The sequence below is a fragment of the Leucoraja erinacea genome, chromosome 15 (genome assembly GCF_028641065.1).
Source record: "Leucoraja erinacea ecotype New England chromosome 15, Leri_hhj_1, whole genome shotgun sequence".
Classification (NCBI taxonomy): domain Eukaryota; kingdom Metazoa; phylum Chordata; class Chondrichthyes; order Rajiformes; family Rajidae; genus Leucoraja; species Leucoraja erinaceus.
In genome coordinates, this window is record NC_073391.1 from 9,508,221 (window position 1) to 9,528,213 (window position 19,993).

A 19,993-nucleotide genomic window follows, 5' to 3' on the forward strand; every position below is an offset into this window, starting at 1 on the left:
GAATGAGACTCGTCCTTGATTATGCTGGTGGTCTTGCCGAGGCAGCTTGAAGTATTGATGGAATCAATGGAAGGAAGGTTGGTTTGCATGATGGTCTGGGCTATGTCCACAATTGTCTGCAATTGCATGCAGTTCTGGTGGCCCCATTACAGGAAACATGTGGATGCTTTAGCAAGAGTACAGAGGTTTACCAGAATGCTGCCTGGATTAGAGGGTTTCATCTACAGGGAGTGGTTGGATAGACTTGGATTGTTTTCTCTGGAACATTGGAGGATGAGAGGATAGAAAAATATATACTTATGAGAGGCATAGTTAGGACAGAGTCAGAATCTTTTTGGAAATGTCCAACATAAAAGGGCACAGTTTTTAGGTGATGGGGTAAAGTATAATGTAGATATGCGGGGCACGTTTTTTTACACAGAGGGTTGAACAATTCAATAATGCAATGATACTTTATTGTCACACGTACTTGGATGCAGTGAAATTCTTTATTTTGCATAAAATACACAAAGTACACAAAGAGTCGCCATGTTTCTGGCCAAAGTTACAGAGTATAAAGTATTATAGTCATTATAGTACAAAGTATTACAGGAATGCCACCTGGCTATATCAACACTGTTGGGGATGGCCACATGGAAGGGTTCATCTTTCCATGAAATACTTCCAATTTCTGGCTCCATTACGAATCCATTAGTATTTGAGGAGGACCTGACGTGGAGCGTGAACACCACTGCGTTGCTGAAAAAGGTCCAGCAGAGACTGCACTTCCTGAGGGTGCTCAGGAAGAACAACATCACTCAGAGACTGCTGCTGTCCTTTTATCGGTGCTCCATTGAGAGCATACTAACATACTGTGTATGCGTGTGGTACACCAGCCGCACAGCGGCTCAGAGGAAAGCGCTCCAGAGGGCCATTGACAACGCCCAGAGGATTGTCGGCTGCCCTCTCCTTACCTTGGAGGACTTACACAGTTCCCGCTGCACCAAAAAAATCCCAGAGTATCATAAAGGACATTTCCCACCCCGGACACTCCCTGTTTGAACTGTTGCCGTCAGGCAGACGGTACAGATCTACAAGGACAAGGACAAACAGACTAAAAAACAGTTTTTACCCCACTGCTATAAAAGCACTAAATGTAGCCGCCAAGGAACGCAGGGGCGAGACATACTAAGGGACTGTGGTACACTGTGAAATCGAAGGATGGAGGGTTGGGTGTTTATGCGTGCTATTTTCATGATATTTATTTAGTTGTTTATCTTTTAATATTTTACCTTGTATGTATCGTTAGCTTTTAGAAATGTTTGAATGGTGCACTGACTGGCTGACATTTTTAAATTTCATTGTACATGGTTCAAGTTACAATGACAATAAAGAAACTATTCTATGCTATTCTAAAAAATGGATTAGAGTTTGGTAACTACATTGTCCTTGATTATTAATTATTATGCCTGATAATGTAAACTTGAATCTTTCCTTTGTCAATAATATCATCTCTTGAAATTCCATTAACTATCCTGGTACCCTCCCCTCCCCCCAACAGACCCCCTCCCCAGCCTTTCCTCCAACACCCCCAGCAGTAGGATGCACACTTTAAGGATCTGTTGTTTGTGTCCCTTCGATTTGGTTGTGGCAGAACCAATCTCTGCTTTGAAGCTTTAATTAATAGACATGTCAATTTAGGACATCTTATAATAATCCTGAAAATTAAATCATTCCAAAGTTATAATTGTGCATTGAGAAACAAGAAAAAATAAAGAGTAAAATGATTAAGGTGAAAGACTCAGATGAGGAAACTTGCCAGGATCCTCAACGATATCTGGTTCCTGGTGCTGCCATTTACCAATTCCCATCTTTCCACAATAAACACAAATTCCACACTTACATAACTAAATTCCATTTGATTGGTGTGCATGAGGTGTTATTATTTTTAAAAGAAGAATAATTAAAAAAAAATGTTTAAATGCAGCACAAGATCATTTTTGAAAACTTCACACTCATAAGTAAAGCCATCATTCGAAGAAGATGCTATCAGAATATAATTAGTAAAACACACACATCACCAAACTTATCCTTCAATCAGATGAAATCGGTGCATATTATCCTTGTGGTCCTCAATGATTAAGACGTAATTCTAAAAGAGCACACAGATATTCTTCATTCTCATGATCAATCTCCAAGGCCATTTCAAAGTATTCAATAGCCCTGGACTTGTTCCCAGCCAGCTGATACAGTAACCCTCTCACACCAAGAGCTCTGCTGTCACGTGGAGCATAGCGAAGTTTTTTATCTGCCCACATCTCCAATTTTTCCTTACACATTTTCCGTTCTCTTGATTCATATTCAACCTTCATTCCTTTCACAAATAGGCTGATGGCACTTGCTTCCGAGCCTTTCTGATACAGTTCAAATGACCCAGCCCCTAAACATATCTGTTGTATGTTTTCTGGACGGATGCCCTCCAATTTCACCAGATTATTGTAGATCTCCTCTGCCTTAGAATACTCTCCACTTTTTATGTAAATATCTGCAAAGTCCAGCAATGGTCTAACTGCTGACCTTGGACGGCACTCAGAGGCTTTTCCAAAGTGATATTTACATTGACGGATCAACTCAGTTTGCTGCTGAGTTGCGGGCCTGCGAGAATTTATATTACCAAGTTTCCTTCTATAACACATTCCAATTTGGTGGTGCAAGAAGCATGAGTGTGGAGTTAATTCTAATGCTTGCTTCAATAGATTGACTGCTTTCTCCACTGCTCCTTTCCCTCTGTAAAATTTTGCCGAATAGCGAAGCACATATGGATCCTTACTGGGCTTCTGCAATGCTTGCTCAACTAATTTATTTGCTTCTTCCCATCCATTGAGTTCTATCAATTTTAAGGCCAGCAGCACCATGGCCATTGAATCATCTGGATCTAGCTCCAGTACACGCCGCAGATACTTCACTGACTGACTCCGTTCATGACTCTCTGGGGTTCCAGAAAAAGCTTCCAGACGAAACAGAACAGTTGCTTTGCCCATGATCCACTCCGTGTTATTGGGATCTACCTCCAGAGCTTCCTCAAAACATTTCATAGCCTCCTCATAATATTCAGCTGCAGAACTCAACAATGACCACCCCTTCTCCCCATACACTTCAGGTATCATTGCTGTGTAGCGAGGACCATCTGTGAGCGGTTTACAGATCATCTCCAGTTTGTCGAGGTAGGACTGGGCCTTGGCCAGTTGTCCCATGTGGTAATGCACCCAGGCAAAGTTTCCATAGGTGACGATGCTGTGTCTTTCAAATGCATCTTTGTGATTCTCCCTCAGAATCCTTTCAGCTTCCTTTAAGTTTTGAATAGCTTCCTCACTGTTGCCTTGCAAGCAGTTTACAAAAGCGAGTTGGTTGTAGGATGCGGCTTGATATTTATTTGCAAAGATTATGGCATCTTGTAATCTGTACATCATATCCTCCAGGTCAATGGCCTCCTTCTGTGGGCCCCACGTGAAGTGACACTGAAGCTGATCGAGCTTCTCTTTCAACAAATCTCCCATTCTGCTGCTGCAAGAGAAGAAAATTCATCAAATTCCATGTCAGATCACCTGAAACTGGTCTGTCCCAATCTCACAAATATAGTGCATTCAGAAAGTATTCAGACCCATTCACTTTTTCCACATTTTGTTACATTACAGTCTTATTATAAAATGGATTAAATTATTGTTTTTTATCATGAATCTACACAAAACCCTGTAATAAATAAGCTAAAACAGGTGTTTATAAATTTTTGGAAAGAAATTAAAAATAAATAACTGAAAAATCACATTTACATAAGTATTCAGACCCTTTATTCAGTGTTTTGTTGGGCCACCTTTGGCTGCGATTACAGCCTTCGTCGTCTTGGGTATGACGCTACAAGCTTGGCACACTTGTATTTGGGTAATTTTTACTATTCTTCTCTGCAGATCCTCTCAAGCTCTCTCAGGGGCATCAAATCACAGCTATTTTCAGGTCCCTCCAGAGATGTCCGATCGGGTTCAAGTCCAGGCTCTGGCTAGGCCACTCAAGGACATGCACAGACTTGTCACAAAGCCACTCCTGCACTGTCTTGGCTGTGTGCTTAAAGTTGTTGGCCTGGTGGAAGGTGAACCTCCACCCCAGTCTGAGGTCCAGAACGCTCTGGAGCAGGTTTTCATCAAGGATCTCTCTGTACTTTGCTTCGTTCATCTTTCCCTCGATCCTGACTAGTCTCCCAGTTTGTGCCGCTGAAATACATCCCCACAGCATGATGCTGCCACCACCATGCTTCACCATAGGTATGGTATTGTCCAGGTGATGAGCGATGCTTGGTTTCCTCCAGACGTGACGCTTGGCATTCAGGCCAAAGTGTTCAATCTTGGTTTCATCAGACCAGAGAATCTTGTTTCTCATAGTCTGAGAGTCCTTTAGGTGCCTTTTGGCAAACTCCAAGTGGGCTGTCATGTGCCTTTTACTGAGGAGTGGCTTCCGTCTGGCCACTCTACCATAAAGGCCTGATTGGTGGAGTGCTGCAGATATAGTTGTCCTTCTGGTAAGTTCTCCCATCTCCAAAAAAGGAACTCTGGGACTGTCAGAGTGACCATTGGGTTCTTGGTCACCTCCCTGACCAATGCCCTTCTCCCCCAATTGCTCAGTTTGGCCGGGCAGCCAGCTCTATGAAGAGTCCTGGTGATTCCAAAGTTCTTACATTTAAGAATGACAGAGGCCACTGTGCTCTTCGGGACCTGCAATGCTGCAGACATTTTTTATACTCTTCCCCTGATCTGTGTCTCGACACTATCCTGTCTCTGAGGTCTACGGACAATTCATTCAGCTTCATGGCTTGGTTTTTGCACTGACATGCACTGTCAACTGTGGGATCTTATATAGACAGGCATGTGCCTTTCAAATTCAAGTCCAATCAATTTAATTTACCACTGATAGACTCCAATCAAGTTGTAGAAACATCTCAAGTATAATCAATGGAAACAGGATGAACCTAAGCTCAATTTTGAGTGTCATAGCAAAGGGTCTGAATACTTTTGTAAATGTGATATTCCAGTTATTTATTTTTAATTACTTTTCCAACATTTCTGAACACCTGTTTTCACTTTTTTATTACGGGGTATTGTGTGTAGATTGATGATAAGAAAAAGAATTGAATCCATTTTAAAATAAGATAGATAGATAGATAGATAGATAGATAGATAGATAGATAGATAGATAGATAGATAGAATGCTTTATTGACATTGCATGTGTCACGTACGAGATTACTGTGTCTCTCCATTTAAAAGAACTTCAAACATTCCACATACTCATACTTTTTACACTCCCTACCTCCCCAAACCCACCCATGAATTAACACTGTCTCCCACCCCCCCTCCTTCCCCATAACCCGCTCCCGAGACAGAGTTCAGTTCCAAGATTGCTGATGGGTAAAAGCTGTTCTTGAGTCTGGCAGTGCGTGACTTTAGCGACCTGTACTTTTTTCCTGAGGGCAGCAGTGTGAAAAGGTGGTGACAAGGATGTGTAATGTCTTTCACGATATTACAGGTCCTGCTGCGGCATCTGGAGTGGTAAATGTCCTCCAGAGGGGGCCGGGGGTGTCCAATGATACCCTGGGCAGTTTTTATCACCCTCTGGAGAGCTGCTCTATCAGCTGCTGATCAGTTCCCAAACCAGGCGGTAACGTAACAAAGGTTGTAACGTAACAAAATGTGGAAAAAGTGAAGGGGTCTTAATACTTTCTGAATGCACTGTAGTCAGCAGATTAGACAATAGAATAGAATAGAATGCCTTTTATTGCCATTCAAACACTTGGTTTGAACGAAATTGCAGAGCTGCATTTGCTTATTTTCTAACTGAATTGAAGCAGTCTCCAGGCAAGACTCTGGGATGGTGAGTTGTCTCCCTAATGCTGGAGTCAATGATGACTGGGAGAGTACATTGGATATTCTGAGAGGGGAGGGTAAGTCCCCAGAGTTGATTGTCCAGGTTCGTGGCAATGGCATATTTAGGAAGGGAGATGAGGTCCTGCAATTTTGGGAGTTGGGTAATAAGTTAAGTGTAGGACCTCCATGTCATCCAGGATCCCCCTCTCACCTTATAGCCATGTCGTAGTGTTGGACATTTCCATCCTGGGAAAAAGGTTCTGTCTACACCATCCATGTTGTAACCTCAAATTACTACCCATACCACGGGCTAATGAGGCAAGAAATAGAAAGATAGTACAGTTCAATACTAAGGTGCTTGTGCAGGAGGGAGTGCGTCAGGTATATTCATCATTGGGCTCCCTTTAAGGGTGGATGGCCAGTGGCAGAACTGCAGCGCCGCTGAAGGTTAGTATTGTAACATACCTACATATCCCTACATTGCACTAGCCCCTAGAGCTCTATCTAACTCTCTCGTAAATCCATCCAGTGATTTGGCCTCCACTCCCCTCTGTGGCAGGGAATCAGCCTGGAGCCTCTATAGAACGATGATGTTGTAACCATTACAACATTATAGTCGCTAGGTTGTGAAAGGGACAGGACTGGCAGTTTAATGCTTCAAGGTTTTGATGTTTCAGACATGATAGTGAGGGAGGTAAAGGAGGCGAAGGAGTTGCACTATTAATAAGGTGGAATGTCACAACTGTAGACAGGAAGGACCCATTGGAGAATACATCCACTGAGGAAATGTGGTTGAGGTAACCAATAAGGAAGGTACAGTCATTATGATGGGATAGTACTATAGGCATGCTGATCACCAGGGGGGTTGAGGAACAGATTTGTAGACATATTATAGAAAGGTTTAAAAGCAATGTTGTTGTCATAGAGGGTGGCTTTAACTTCCCCAACATTGACTGCAAGAGTAACTGCAACATTGACTAACAGTGCAAGAGTAACTGCAACAGTACATCCTTCCTCATATCGGGGGAACCAGAATAACATGTGGTACTTCAAATGTAGCTTCACAAAAGACTCATTGAGCCAATTTGGGACCAAAGTACTCATTCAGTACCTCGCCTTCGTCCACAAATTCCACCCGTTATTTTGAGCGTTTTGGTCCATATCCCTTTCCCAAACCTTTCCTATCTATCCTATGCATTAAAGACGAGAGGGTAATTAAAGAGACTGCACAAGGATAAGAGGAATCATGGCGTTTAACTTGCAGAAAGTGACAACGTAGGTGGATAGCGTGATCAAAGTCTTCATCGGTCATGGCATCTTCTATCTATCTTCTCTCTATCTATATTTTATTATTTCTATACACATAACTAAAACTCTCATCTTGTCCTCTTCTGGTTTGCGCTACAAGTCCACCAAGTTTTGTTCCGATCGGTGGAATATTACAAAAGTTATTAAGGTTTAAATATCGTAAAAACTGCCCATCCACAGATTGGTCTCCTCTTCTGTCAGCAGATTTGTCTTCTCTCCTGTCATTCGCCGGGACGGCGATGCCCCTTCTATACCCGCTGTCATTCACCGGCGGTGAGGAGAACAAACCTGAAGGAGCAGAGTGAGTAGAGTGTGGAGAGTGAGTGGGGTCTGAGCCTGCGGGGACCACCAGGATGAGCCAGGAGATGTTGAGTGGAACTGGGAGCCGTTAGCAGCTGAGTGGGGCCGGGAGCCGGGAGCAGCTGAGTGGGGCCGGGAGGCGCTGTGTGAGGCCAGGGCCGGGAGCAGCTGAGTAGAGCCGTGGGCACCGAGTGAGGCCGGGGCCGGGAGCCGCTGTGTGAGGACATGGTCCAGGCTGGGAGACGTTGACTGAGGCTGGGGTCGGAGCCGGGGCCGGGAACCGCTGAGTGAGGCTGGGGCCGGGAGCTGTCCCCGTCCCAAACTGCCTGAAGCTGGTGGGTAGCGGCGCTCCCCCCCCACCTGAAGCTATCCCCATCCCTACTTACAGAACCCATCCGCCCAAAGCCGTCCCCGTCCCCAGCTGGAGAAGCCCCCCCCCCCCCCCCTCCACTGGCATCCAAGAGCTGCCACATGAAGCCATCCTCCCCCCCACCCGTCCTCGAATGCCCCTGCCTAAACCCATCCCCCTCCGCCGTTTGCAGGCGTTCCCCACTGGCCCCCACTTGAATCCGTCCTCCTCCTCAGCTACAGGGCGCTCCCCCCACACCAGCCCCCTCCTGAAGCCATACCCTCCCCTGGCTGCCAGACGCTTCCCCCCACCCTACCCGCCCTCGACAGCCCACACCTCAAGCCGTCCCCCTCCGCCAGATGCAGGACCCTCCCCTCATCCCCAGCAGCATCCACATAAACCCATCCCCCTACCCCAGCTGCAGGACGTTCTCCCACCCCCCGACAGCCCCGCAAGAGGCAGCGCTAGCGATAGGGAGCGGCAGTGGCAGAGGTCGGCCACAGCAGCAGCAGGGGTAGGCAGTGGCAGAGGTCGGCCACAGCAGTAACAGGGGTAGACAGCGGTTGCCACGGCTGCACTGCATGGCCCCCGACAGACCCCGCCTGAAGCCGTGCCCCTCCCCTGGCTGCAGGGACACTCCTCCACCAGCCCCCGACAGCCCCCGCCTGAAGCCGTGCCCCTCCCCTGGCTGCAGAACACAACAAGAGACTCAACAAGAACAAATGGACTTTAACGTTTAACTTGTAGTTATATTTTAAGAGTTATTCACATTTTAAGCTTCAATAAATCCCTTTTCCATTTGCCGTGCCCGTCACCTGCAACTGCGCGGTGATACCTGCGTGTTCTACGTCACGATGGGAACCTAATGGGAGGGAATGGCTGCGATGCCGGAGAGCCGCTAAGAGCGGATGGGGGGGTTGAGGGGGGATGGAGTGAATGCGTGGGTGGGAAGGGCAAGGGGCAGAGGGTGGGGGGGGAGGAGGGGGCATCAGGGGCATTGCAAAGGGAACCCATCAGCCGCGTATGCGCAGTTGGGGCGTAAGTGTGAGTTGTGGAATATTGTGTAGGGGACCAGGAATTCCTTGTGATAATGGGACCCAAAGGCTGTTTGTGACACTAGGATGTCTCAACCGGCAGATGGGAGGCAGGAGACCATCATAACCGCGCTGATTATCAGACAGGTGTTTTTTGCAGGTTGGGCGAGGTGCCCGTGAGAGGGTGTCAGGAATGTCAGGGTAGAACAGGAAATAAAATTACTAGAATTGGACAACGCAACTGACCCAACCATAGATAAACATAATAAGATAACCTTATTGAAATATAAACTAATTAGAATATTATCGGCAAGAGTAATAAGATTATTCCAAATTACAAAACAAGCACACTTTCAATTTGGTGATAAGTCACATAAATTACTTGCGAGGCAACTGAAGCAATAAGAAAAGGAAAAAACTATCACTAAAATTAAATCGGATAAGGGTGAGTTTCTAACACTGCCAAAGGATATTAATAAGAGGTTTGCCCAATTTTATCATAATTTATATACAACTAAAATAAATACAGATGTTAGTAAAATTACAATTTTTTTTAGATAATTGCAATCTCCCTAAATTGGATAGTTTAGAACAAGAGGAATTAGGAGCACGGATTACTAGTGAAGAAATAAAACAAATAATAAACTCACTGAAAAATGGGAAGACCCAGGACCAGATGGTTTTAGTATTGCATTTTATAAACAATTTCAGGAGTCAATTGTACCAAGATTACTCAATTTATACACGCAAGCTTATACTGAAAATAAACTACCAGAAACCCTAGCAGAATCAACAATAACGCTTATACCAAAAAAAGATAAAGATTTAGATTAACCGGGTTCTTATAGAGCTATTTCACTTCGAAATATGGATCAGAAAATGTTAGCAAAGATTCTAGCTGGAAGACTGAATAATTATATTAACAAATTAATAAACATGGACCAAACGGGATTTATACCCAAAAGACAATCATTTAATAATTTGAGAAGGCTTTTCAATATAATGTACTCTCACAATGAGGACAATGAAGATATTTAAGTTGTTACGCTGGATGCAGAGAAGGCATTTGATCAGGTAGAATGGCAGTATTTATACAAAGTACTCCACAAATTTAATACGGGAGAGAATTTTATTAGATGGGTTAAACTACTTTACGATAGACCTACGGCAAGAATATTATCTAACAATATGCTATCTCCAAAATTTTACTTATCAGGGGGTAATAGGCAGGGTTGTGCCTTATCACCATTGCTGTTTGCCCTTATGATAGAACCGCTGGCCAAAAGGATTAGAAATCACCCGAATATTCACGAACATAACACTAAGGATTCAAAGAATAAAATTTCATTATACGCTGTTGATATTCTTTTATATATTACTAATACACAAACGAGTATAACCACCTTATTAACACTAATTGAGGAATTCGTCTCTTTTTCAGGATATAGAATAAATTGGAATAAAAGCGAAATTATGTCCTTAAAACCCCAGGATTCGAGACACTTACTAAAATTCCCCTTCAAAATTGCAACAGAAAAATTCAAGTATCTGGGTATTCAAATTACGAGAAGACACAAATCATTATTTAGTGCCAATTTTATGCCACTATTAAATAAATTGAATGATATGATTAAATTTTGGAAAACGCTCCCGCTCTCATTGATAGGTAGAATTAACGCTATAAAAATGACTTTCTTACCACAATTAATATATTTGTTTCAAGCGATCCCAATATATATTCCAAAATATTTTTTCAAAAAACTAGATTCCACTATCACTAATTTTATATGGGATTACAGAGCACACAGAATTCAACGAAAGCATTTGTGTAAACCTAAAGAAGTTGGGGGTTTATCATTACCTAACTTTATGTATTATTACTGGGCAGTGCATATTAAGAACATAATGTACTGGTTGGATAGTTCCACTCAGCAGTTGGAGTGTATAAGAATGGAGAAAGAGGAGTGCTGTCCGCACGATATAGGAACGATCTTGCTCTCACCGATAAAATTGAATAGTATAATATATAAGAAGAATCCAATTATTCACAATACAATAAGAATTTGGAAACAAATAAAAGTATCCTTGAAATTAAATAATTTATCAGTACTAACGCCACTATTGAACAACCCCGCTTTCAAACCATCTCTCATCGACAAAACATATCAACAATGGGATAGACTGGGGATTAGGAAAGTAGGAGATATGTATGAATTGGGCAAACTGTTATCATTTCAACATTTAAAATTAAAATTTAAATTGAAGGATAATCAATATTTTAAATATATACAGATATGTGACTTTATGACGAAATATACACATAGATTTCAAACTATATTTTTAGACCCTTTAGAAGAAGCAATGAATATTAAGGCTGATTCACAAAAACTAATATTATACTTTATAATAATATATTAAATAGAGAATTACCCTCAACAGAAGCACTAAGAGAAGATTGGGAACATGAGCTAATGACAAAGATCTTGAAGGGTAGATGGGAAAAGTATCTGATGAACACAAATAACTGTTCCATTAATGCAAGACATAATGTAATTCAATTCAAATTTTTACATAGACTATATTATTCAAAAACGAGGTTGAATAAATTTTACCCAAACGTCTCTCCCAGATGCGATAAATGTTTGTTTCAAAACGCTAATATAACACATTCATTTGTAGGATGCACAAAGTTGAATACATTTTGGAGTGATATATTTGATATATTTACAAAGCTTTTCAAGAATAGAACCTAAAACGGAATGGATTATATTTGGAATAATAGTAGAAGATATCAAATTAAATAAAGACCAAAAAGTATTTTTAAATTATGGGTTAATAATTGGAAAGAAATTGATACTTAAATTTTAGAAAAATACAGCTATACCAACTGTTAAAATGTGGATTAGGAATATGATGGACATAGCACGCCTTGAAGAAATGAGACTCCGACTAATAGATAAATATGACCAATTCTTAAGGAGTTGATCTCCTTTCATCGACTTTTTTGGAATCATGTAATGCAGCAGTACCGTAAAGATTGCTGATTTCAGTTTATGCCGTGGATAGATCTACATCTCCGAATAAAGATTTGAAAATTTCTCTTTTAAGGGGCCTTCTCTTCTATTTCTACTTTCCACTTTTTCTTTTTTTATACACACTTCACGTTTTTCTATTCTCTACCATCTATTTTTCCTCTTTTTCCCCTTTCCATTGTTTTCTTTTTCTTGTCTTGCTTACTTCCTTCTCAAAACATAAAACTAGAGGTTGTACATAGAATGGATTACGGTATGACATAGTCGGCACCTAAAATTAGGTTCCATTGTACTGTTTTGTACTGTATTAACTTCTAATAAAATAAACAAAACAAAAAAAAAAGATGAGGAATGTCAGGGTGTCACAGGAATTTTGCAAAAAACTGCAACTTTCATCACATTACCAGTAGCCCCGAGTACCCACAGTCCAACGGCCTGGATGAGTGCGCAGTAAAAAGTGCAAAAGAACTAATGGAGAGCTCACACTGGGCCAGCTCCGATGTTTATCTCGACTTACTCAACCTTCGGAACATCGTCTGCGACCGTCTGCTGAGATCTGCAGTCGATCAGCTCATGTCACGGCGAACCCGCTCCACACTGCCTATGGCCAAGCAACTACTAGAACCACAAGTTTGTGCGCTGTTAGTTATCCAATCCCAGCTCCAACACTGTCGCGACATTCAAAGACAATACTACGATAAAACCAGCTCTCCGCTTCGACCGCTCAGCAAGGGACGGGTTTTCCTTTTGCAGCCACTCCGAGGTTACGACTGCCACGGAGTCATTTTGGGGTCCACCGCAGAACCACGCTCGTACTTCCTCAGTATTGACAATGGCATTTAACAGTGAACCACCAACACCTCCTTCCGGTTAATGAACCAGCACCTTGACGTTCCCAGCCAGACCAGCCCGCCGGTCTTCCCGCACACTCTGCGAATGCTGCTTCAGCGATTCCTCTGCCGGTACAGGTGCCATCCCTGCCTTCCCCGTTGCCCCAAACTCCATGGTGTCTTCTCCCCACATTCACCTGATATGGGACTTGCTTCCCCTGCAATGGATGAGGTGTCTGCTGGAGGTTATTATCGTACACGTGCAGGTCGTGTCTGCACGCCAACCCGCTAATTGGAAAATGTATTGGTTATACATGAACTGTGCATGACCTGTATGATTTTATGTGCTCTCATATGCAGTAAAATAATAAATGTCGCACTTTGTACTTGAATTATATATTTGCTCCACTAACCACTATACACGCTTTGCTTCTTTAAGAGGAAGGATGTAGATTAACCCTTATTAATTCATGCCATTTATAACCTGCACCGCACATATGTGCATGCCACCCTTCACATAGTATTACAGTACTATACAATGACTCTCGCTCGGGCACACTGGCCAGTAAAGCCAGATGCAAGCAGCTGGCATTGAAATGTTCCTGTGTGTTAATGGAATAAAGTTGGATTGCATCATGAGTGTTTTTCTTATTGGGCCGCCAATAAACAATGCCGTGCCCCTCCCCGGCTACAGGACATTCCCCCCACTGGCTTCCAACAGCCCCCGCCTGAAGCTGTCCCCCTCCCCCGGCTGCAGAACGCAACAAGAGATGCAACAAGAATAAAAGACTGAATAAATCTCATCTTTCACATTTAACTTGTTATATTTTAAGAGTTATTCACATTTTAAGCTTTGATAAATCCCTTTTCCACTTGCTGTGCCTGTCAGCTGCAACTGCACAGTAATACCTGCATGTTCTACCTCACAATGGGAACACAATGGGCAGGAATGGCTGCACCGCCGGAGAGCTGCTCCGACTAAGGTAAATAGTCAGAATCATTGTCCCAGTCTTTCCAACTTCTGCCATCAGGCCGCCGATATAAAGTCCCCCTATCCAAGAAAAACATCCACAAAAACTCATTCATACCCATTGCCATAAACAGCTTAAATAAAAAATGAACAATGGACAAATTCACCCTGACGCATTGTCACTTTACACGTATCCACAACTTTTATCTTGTCTATTTTTACAGTTTTTAATCTTTATATTTGCTTTTAAGATCGATACACACTGTGTGTGCTCGCAGAAATCTGTGCTGCATGACTGCTTATCAGAACATTGTCCTGTCTGTATGTTGAGCCACGTCAAAGAAGATTTTCTGTTACGACAGACAATAAAGTTTTCTGAAAGTTTTCTGAATAAATACCAAATCCTGGAGGGCACAACTATTATGTGTGGGGAAGAATGTTTAAAGGAGATAACCATATAACAATTACAGCACGGAAACAGGCCATCTCGGCCCTTCTAGTCCGTGCTGAACACGTATTTTCCCCTAGTCCCATCTACCTGCACTCAGACCATAACCCTTCATTCCTTTCCCGTCCATATAACTATCCAATTTATTTTTAAATGATAAAATCGATCCTGCCTCCACCACCTTCACTGGAAGCTCATTCCACACAGCAACCACTCTCTGAGTATAGAAGTTCCCCCTCATGTTACCCCTAAACCTCAGTCCATAAATTATCAAGTCATGTCCTCTTGTTTGAATCTTCCCTACTCTCAGTGGGAAAAGCTTATCCACGTCAACTCTGTCTATCCCTCTCATCATTTTAAAGACCTCTATCAAGTCCCCCCTTAACCTTCTGCACTCCAAAGAATAAAGACCTAACGTTCAACCTTTCTCTGTACTTAGTTGCTGAAACCCAGGCAACATTCTAGTAAATCTCCTCTGTACTCTCTCTATTTTGTTGATTTATGTACTTAACCTCCTCTGTACTCTCTCTATTTTGTTGACTTGAGATGTAAGGGCTAGTTTATATACAGATAGTAGTCGGTGCCTGCAATATACCAAGGCTAGTAAAGGAAGCAGATATGATAGTGGCATTTCAGAGGTTTTTTGATAGTCATGTGAATATGTAGGGAATGGGGAGATGTGGAGCATGTGCAGAGAAAGGAACTAGTTAAGAGTTTAGACATATAGCACGGTAACAGACCCTTCAGCTCACTACATCCACGCCAACCATCGATCATCCTTGCACATTAGTTCTGTTATTCTACATTCGCATCCACTGCCTACACACTAGGAGCAATTTACAGGGGTCAATTGTGTTCCTGTGATGTACTGTTCTACGTCAATGTCTATAACAAAGACAGTAAAAACCTGGAATTACTCAACAGTATCGAAACCACAAGTTTGTGGAGGCAGTATCTGAGGAGGCATGCATCAAGAATGGTTCAGGCATCAAGAATGGATTAATGTTTTGCTGATCAGATAATCCTATACATAAATGTAATCATGTTGAATTCAAGTATGATCCACAGAGCAGTGTGCCAGATAGAGTGCAGAATACAGTGGTGACACATCAGTTCCATTGGCAATGTACAAAGTCCAATGAGAGTAGAGGGCAGGATGCTGGCTAAGGGATTGTTCTTATAGTTATGTCTGGAGATAGCAAGGACTCTGTGGTGGGATTTTGTGGTTGATGAACAGAGAGTGGATCGACCCAGGCAGTGTTACCAAGGTGGAATTATGGGATCTCAATGCCAGGTGGCAGCATTTCAATGAGCAAGGGAGGGAACTAAGGTCAGATCCTGTGGAAGTCCATGGGTAATAGTGCAGGGATAGAAATGGGAAAACAACCGTTCTCTGCTTGTGGATGATCAATATGAAAGGAAACAGGTGGCTGGGTAGATTTGGAGGATTATGTGATCATGTTGAACTGTTGTATCATTGGGTTCGGGAAAGGTCTGTTATGTATGAGGTTAATCGATATCTGTAATTGGGTACGTGTATGACAACCGCCTGTGTGGTTCATCCCACAGGTTAGAAACATAGAAACATAGAAACATAGAAATTAGGTGCAGGAGTAGGCCATTCGGCCCTTCGAGCCTGCACCGCCATTTAATATGATCATGGCTGATCATCCAACTCAGTATCCCGTACCTGCCTTTTCTCCATACCCTCTGATCCCCTTGGCCACAAGGGCCACATCTAACTCCCTCTTAAATATAGCCAATGAACTGGCCTCAACTACCCTCTGTGGCAGAGAGTTCCAGAGATTCACCAGAGATTCCAGAGGTTCGCGGGGCATATAAAGCAGTTACCACTACCAACAACAGCCGTTATTTTTTTGCAGTGCAGCCTTTTAAAGCAGTTACATCCACCACCGACAGCCATTTTTTTTTGCAGTGCAGCCTTTCAAATTAGTTACCACCACCAACAACAGCCATTTTTTGCAGTGCAGCATTTCAAAGCAACCATATTTTCATTTTGAAACCACATTAAGGGCACTCACAGTTGAGTAGATATGTGTTCAATGTTATTCAGAGTTCAGAGAGACGTGCCCTCTCGCTTCCTCCATCTTGCAGAGACTGAGGGAGGCACACCACTTCCGGGTTTTATAGTCCACCCCCCCTCCCACCAGCAGGGGCAGCAGAGAGAATGGCAATTTTTTTAAATTTTTAATACGTTTGTGCTGCAGGAGTCAGTACTTTAGAAGCTATCCTAAGAAATCACATGCATAAATTCATTTGCAGGATAAATGACTCTAAAAATGTAATTATTGTTGCCTTGTTAAACATAAGGGTTAGCACTACACGTTATGAATCCCAGCTGTGGCGACACTGGTATCGTTGTCTCGTTGTACGAAATTGATCATTCTTTTAATCTGGATTTTTAACTCATGTATTGTGGGTTTTTTTAATATATAATTTATGATGCTTTTATAAGTAATATACTAAGATTTTATATGTACTTTATGATATTTTTTAATATGCAATGCATTTTTATGTAATGTTTCCCCTTGTCTGGACCTCGAGTCCGTAATAAAGTTTATTGTTATTATTATTATTATTTCAAAGTAATTACCAACACCAACAACAGCCAAGCCAAGGCAAACAATTGGGCAGCAGCCACCTGGCAACCAAAATTCATTTTGTGAACACAAACTTTAAAAAAAGGCGAGGCAAACAATTGGGCAGCAGCCACGTTACAGCTGCATACTCACCGTGGAGTAGACGTGCGTTCAGTGTTATTAGCAGCTCAGAGAGCCAGGACCGTCTCACTCCCTGGGTCTTGCAGAGACTGAGTGAGGGACTACACTTCCGGGTTTTATAGTCCCCTCCCCCCTGCCGCCAGTGGGGGCAGCAGACAGAATGGCGAATATTTAAAAAACATTAATATCTCTCTGATTTTTCATCGATAGGAAAAATCCTCCAGTCCCAGAAGGCGAAGGGGGGCTCTGAGTGAGGTGGCCAAAAATAACAGCCGTAGGTGGCGGCGTTCTCTCGGAAATCGCAGCACAGTGGGCCAAAAGCGGTCAAGATCAGACTTTTAGTAATATAGATAGATAACTCAATCGGAAAAAAAGAAAAAGGAAAAAAGGGAAAGAGAGAAGAAAAGAAAGAGACAAGAATTTCAAGAAAGGCAAGGAAAAGAAAAACTCCAGAGCTAAGAAAGAAGTGAAAGAAATGGAGATATATCCCACTGCCCTTCCATCACCCGACGCAAGCATCGGTTTTGAGTTTTTGTTCAACCATTATGTTGTTGAAGAAATTCAATAAAAGGAGACCATATTTTGGAAAATTGATCTGGTTTGTCAGTCAAGACAAGCCTTATCTTTTCTAGATGTAGTGTCTTTTTCACCCAGAGAGTTGTGAATTTGTGGACTTCCCTCCCACAGGACAGTGGAGGCCAAATCACTGGATGGATTTAAGAGAGAGTTAGATAGATCTCTAGGTGCTAGTGGAATCAATGGATATGGGGGAAAGGCAGGCACAGGTTATTGATTGGGGATGAACAGCCATGATCACAATGAATGGCGGTGCTGGCTTGAAGGGCCGAATGGCCTCCTCCTGCACCTATTTTCTATGTTTCTAAAGCAATAGGGAACAAGATGCTAATTTCTCTATGAAAATGACCATAACTTTTTTAATATAGAAGATATGAAAGTGAATTAGGTATCAAATTAAAATTCTGTTCATGCCCTATGTGATGGGATAAATTACAGGCTTGTTTTATAAAATCTCAAAATGTTGTAACATTCCTATACACACACTGACACGCACACACACACCAACGCAGACCCACACTGTCGCGCACACACACACACTGACGCGCACACACACATGCATGCACACGTACATATCGGCACAAACGCGCACACACAGCAACACACAGGCACACACACCCCGACACACACGCACACTCACACCCACCCACACTTCAACACACTCATACAAATTCACACACACACACACAAACACATTCACCCGCCCGCCCTCACACATAAACACACACTCACACTCACACACACTCATTCACTCACAGACATCCCCATCTGCTCTATTTACTGCATCATTTATTGACATCCATGAACAGAATCTAATCACTGTCCCTGCTCTCGAAGCCAAAAGCCGATTCTCCGGTCGGATCCCGTTAATCGCCTCGTTCAGTCTGAAGAAATTATCCGTAATGTCCTCGGTGTCTTCCCTTCTAATAAATGTCTTACACGTCTCCCCAGAGATGCTGCCTGTCCCGCTGAGATTCTCCAGCTGTTTGTGTCTATTTTACACTTCAGTGACCCAGCGGCACAGACTTTGCCTTGAATTCGTACCCGATCCTGGAATCACCAACATTATGTTTCATAACCATTATGACCCCAATATCTCCTGGAGTTCTGAGATCCCAGGGCTAAGTTAAACTTCCCGGTTACTAACGTGTTCCCCAAATGCCCACAAACCCGAGATCAGACCAAACTGCGGACCCCAATGGTCACAGAGACACATTAGATGTGTCTGGTTCACTTGCCCACGCTGACGTTATATCGTTGTCTCAGAAAGCCCAGATTTCTAATGAAACGGTATAAAGTGAAAATGCAACGCACCTCATGATGCTTGTTGGCGATTCCCGCTGTGCCTCAGATCTCAGTAGAGAGCGAGTGGACACGATCCAGCTCTCTGGTTACTTTTATAGTCAGTGGGCTGGGCTGAGATCTACGGATTATTGTCTGAAATGGCAAATCGAAACTGAAACCGACAAGCCTGATATTCCACTAGAAATGAATTGTGTGGTGGGAAAATGTCATGTTTCCATCAACCAGGAATGCTGAATACATTGGGATTGGCATCACAGTGAAGACTGCCCAGCTCCCTGTTCACCAACACACTGTTCTTGCTAAACATGTAGGGCCAACATTTGAATTCAGAATGATAATCACAACAATGTTGAAATTCCAGAATTGTGGATTTCTCCCCCAAGCACTGTTGATGCAGTCCAGTTCTTGTCCTCACTGATTGCTTCTCAATGGAGGCTGTACTTCAGATTTAGATTAGTTCAGAAAAGACTAAATGACTAGATAGACTAAGTGGGCCCCATTGGGTCCCTGTCACACAGGAGGCTTGGTTCCCCAACGCAACATTCCACCACTCACTCATAGCCCCCAACGCACATTCACAGTTAATTTCCCCTCATCCCAAGCACTCTCTCCCCCTCCTCTTCACCCTCACTCTTCTATCCCTTCGCCTCCTCTCCGCCCCAACCACTCTCTCCCTCTCCTTTCCCCTACCCTCAGTCGCTCCCTCCCTCCCTCCATAACTCATCTCCCCTCCTTACCCCCCTCCTATCCCTCTTATCCCCCACCTCTCCCACTCCTCGTGGTTACCACTCCTTTCCATTCTTACATGCCCCGGAGGAGCAACAGCCTTCGGAGCTCTCAGGGCCAGGCCGCGGATCGGCCCGGAAGCACCAGCAGCAACGGCCACGCTGGCGTGTGGGCAGAGGGGGGTGCGGGGCGGGGGGGGGGGGGGGGGGGTGTGGGGAGAGCTAGAAGACAATATGGGGGAATAGCCATATGAGAGAGGGGGGTATCACGGGGGTGGGGGCAGGAGCCAGCGAGGGGGACATCTGTTTGGGGACATCCGCCGCGCCACGCCGTGCCGCTTCCAGTCTGTCTCTCCAAAGATTATCCGGTTGGGGACCTCCACCAGTCACCCAGAGCGTCCCTCAGCTCCAGTTAAGACGCGATTCACAGGAAGGGGCTGTTGTGTTGCGGCTGTCCAAATAACTGAAGCCTTACACTATGATAAA

At 43.4% G+C, this 19,993-nt stretch overlaps 1 protein-coding gene across 1 annotated transcript; it reads right to left on the reverse strand.

Annotated features, from left to right (window-relative positions):
* Positions 1 to 160: 160 nt before the first annotated feature.
* LOC129703935 (interferon-induced protein with tetratricopeptide repeats 1-like) lies at positions 161 to 19,108 on the reverse strand. Its single transcript, XM_055646657.1, has 2 exons — positions 18,792 to 19,108; positions 161 to 3,543 (listed from the first exon to the last, which is right to left on the reverse strand). The coding sequence occupies exons 1-2, from the start codon at positions 18,794 to 18,796 to the stop codon at positions 2,112 to 2,114; spliced, it is 1,437 nt and encodes a 478-aa protein (XP_055502632.1). The 5' UTR covers positions 18,797 to 19,108; the 3' UTR covers positions 161 to 2,111.
* Positions 19,109 to 19,993: the final 885 nt, after the last annotated feature.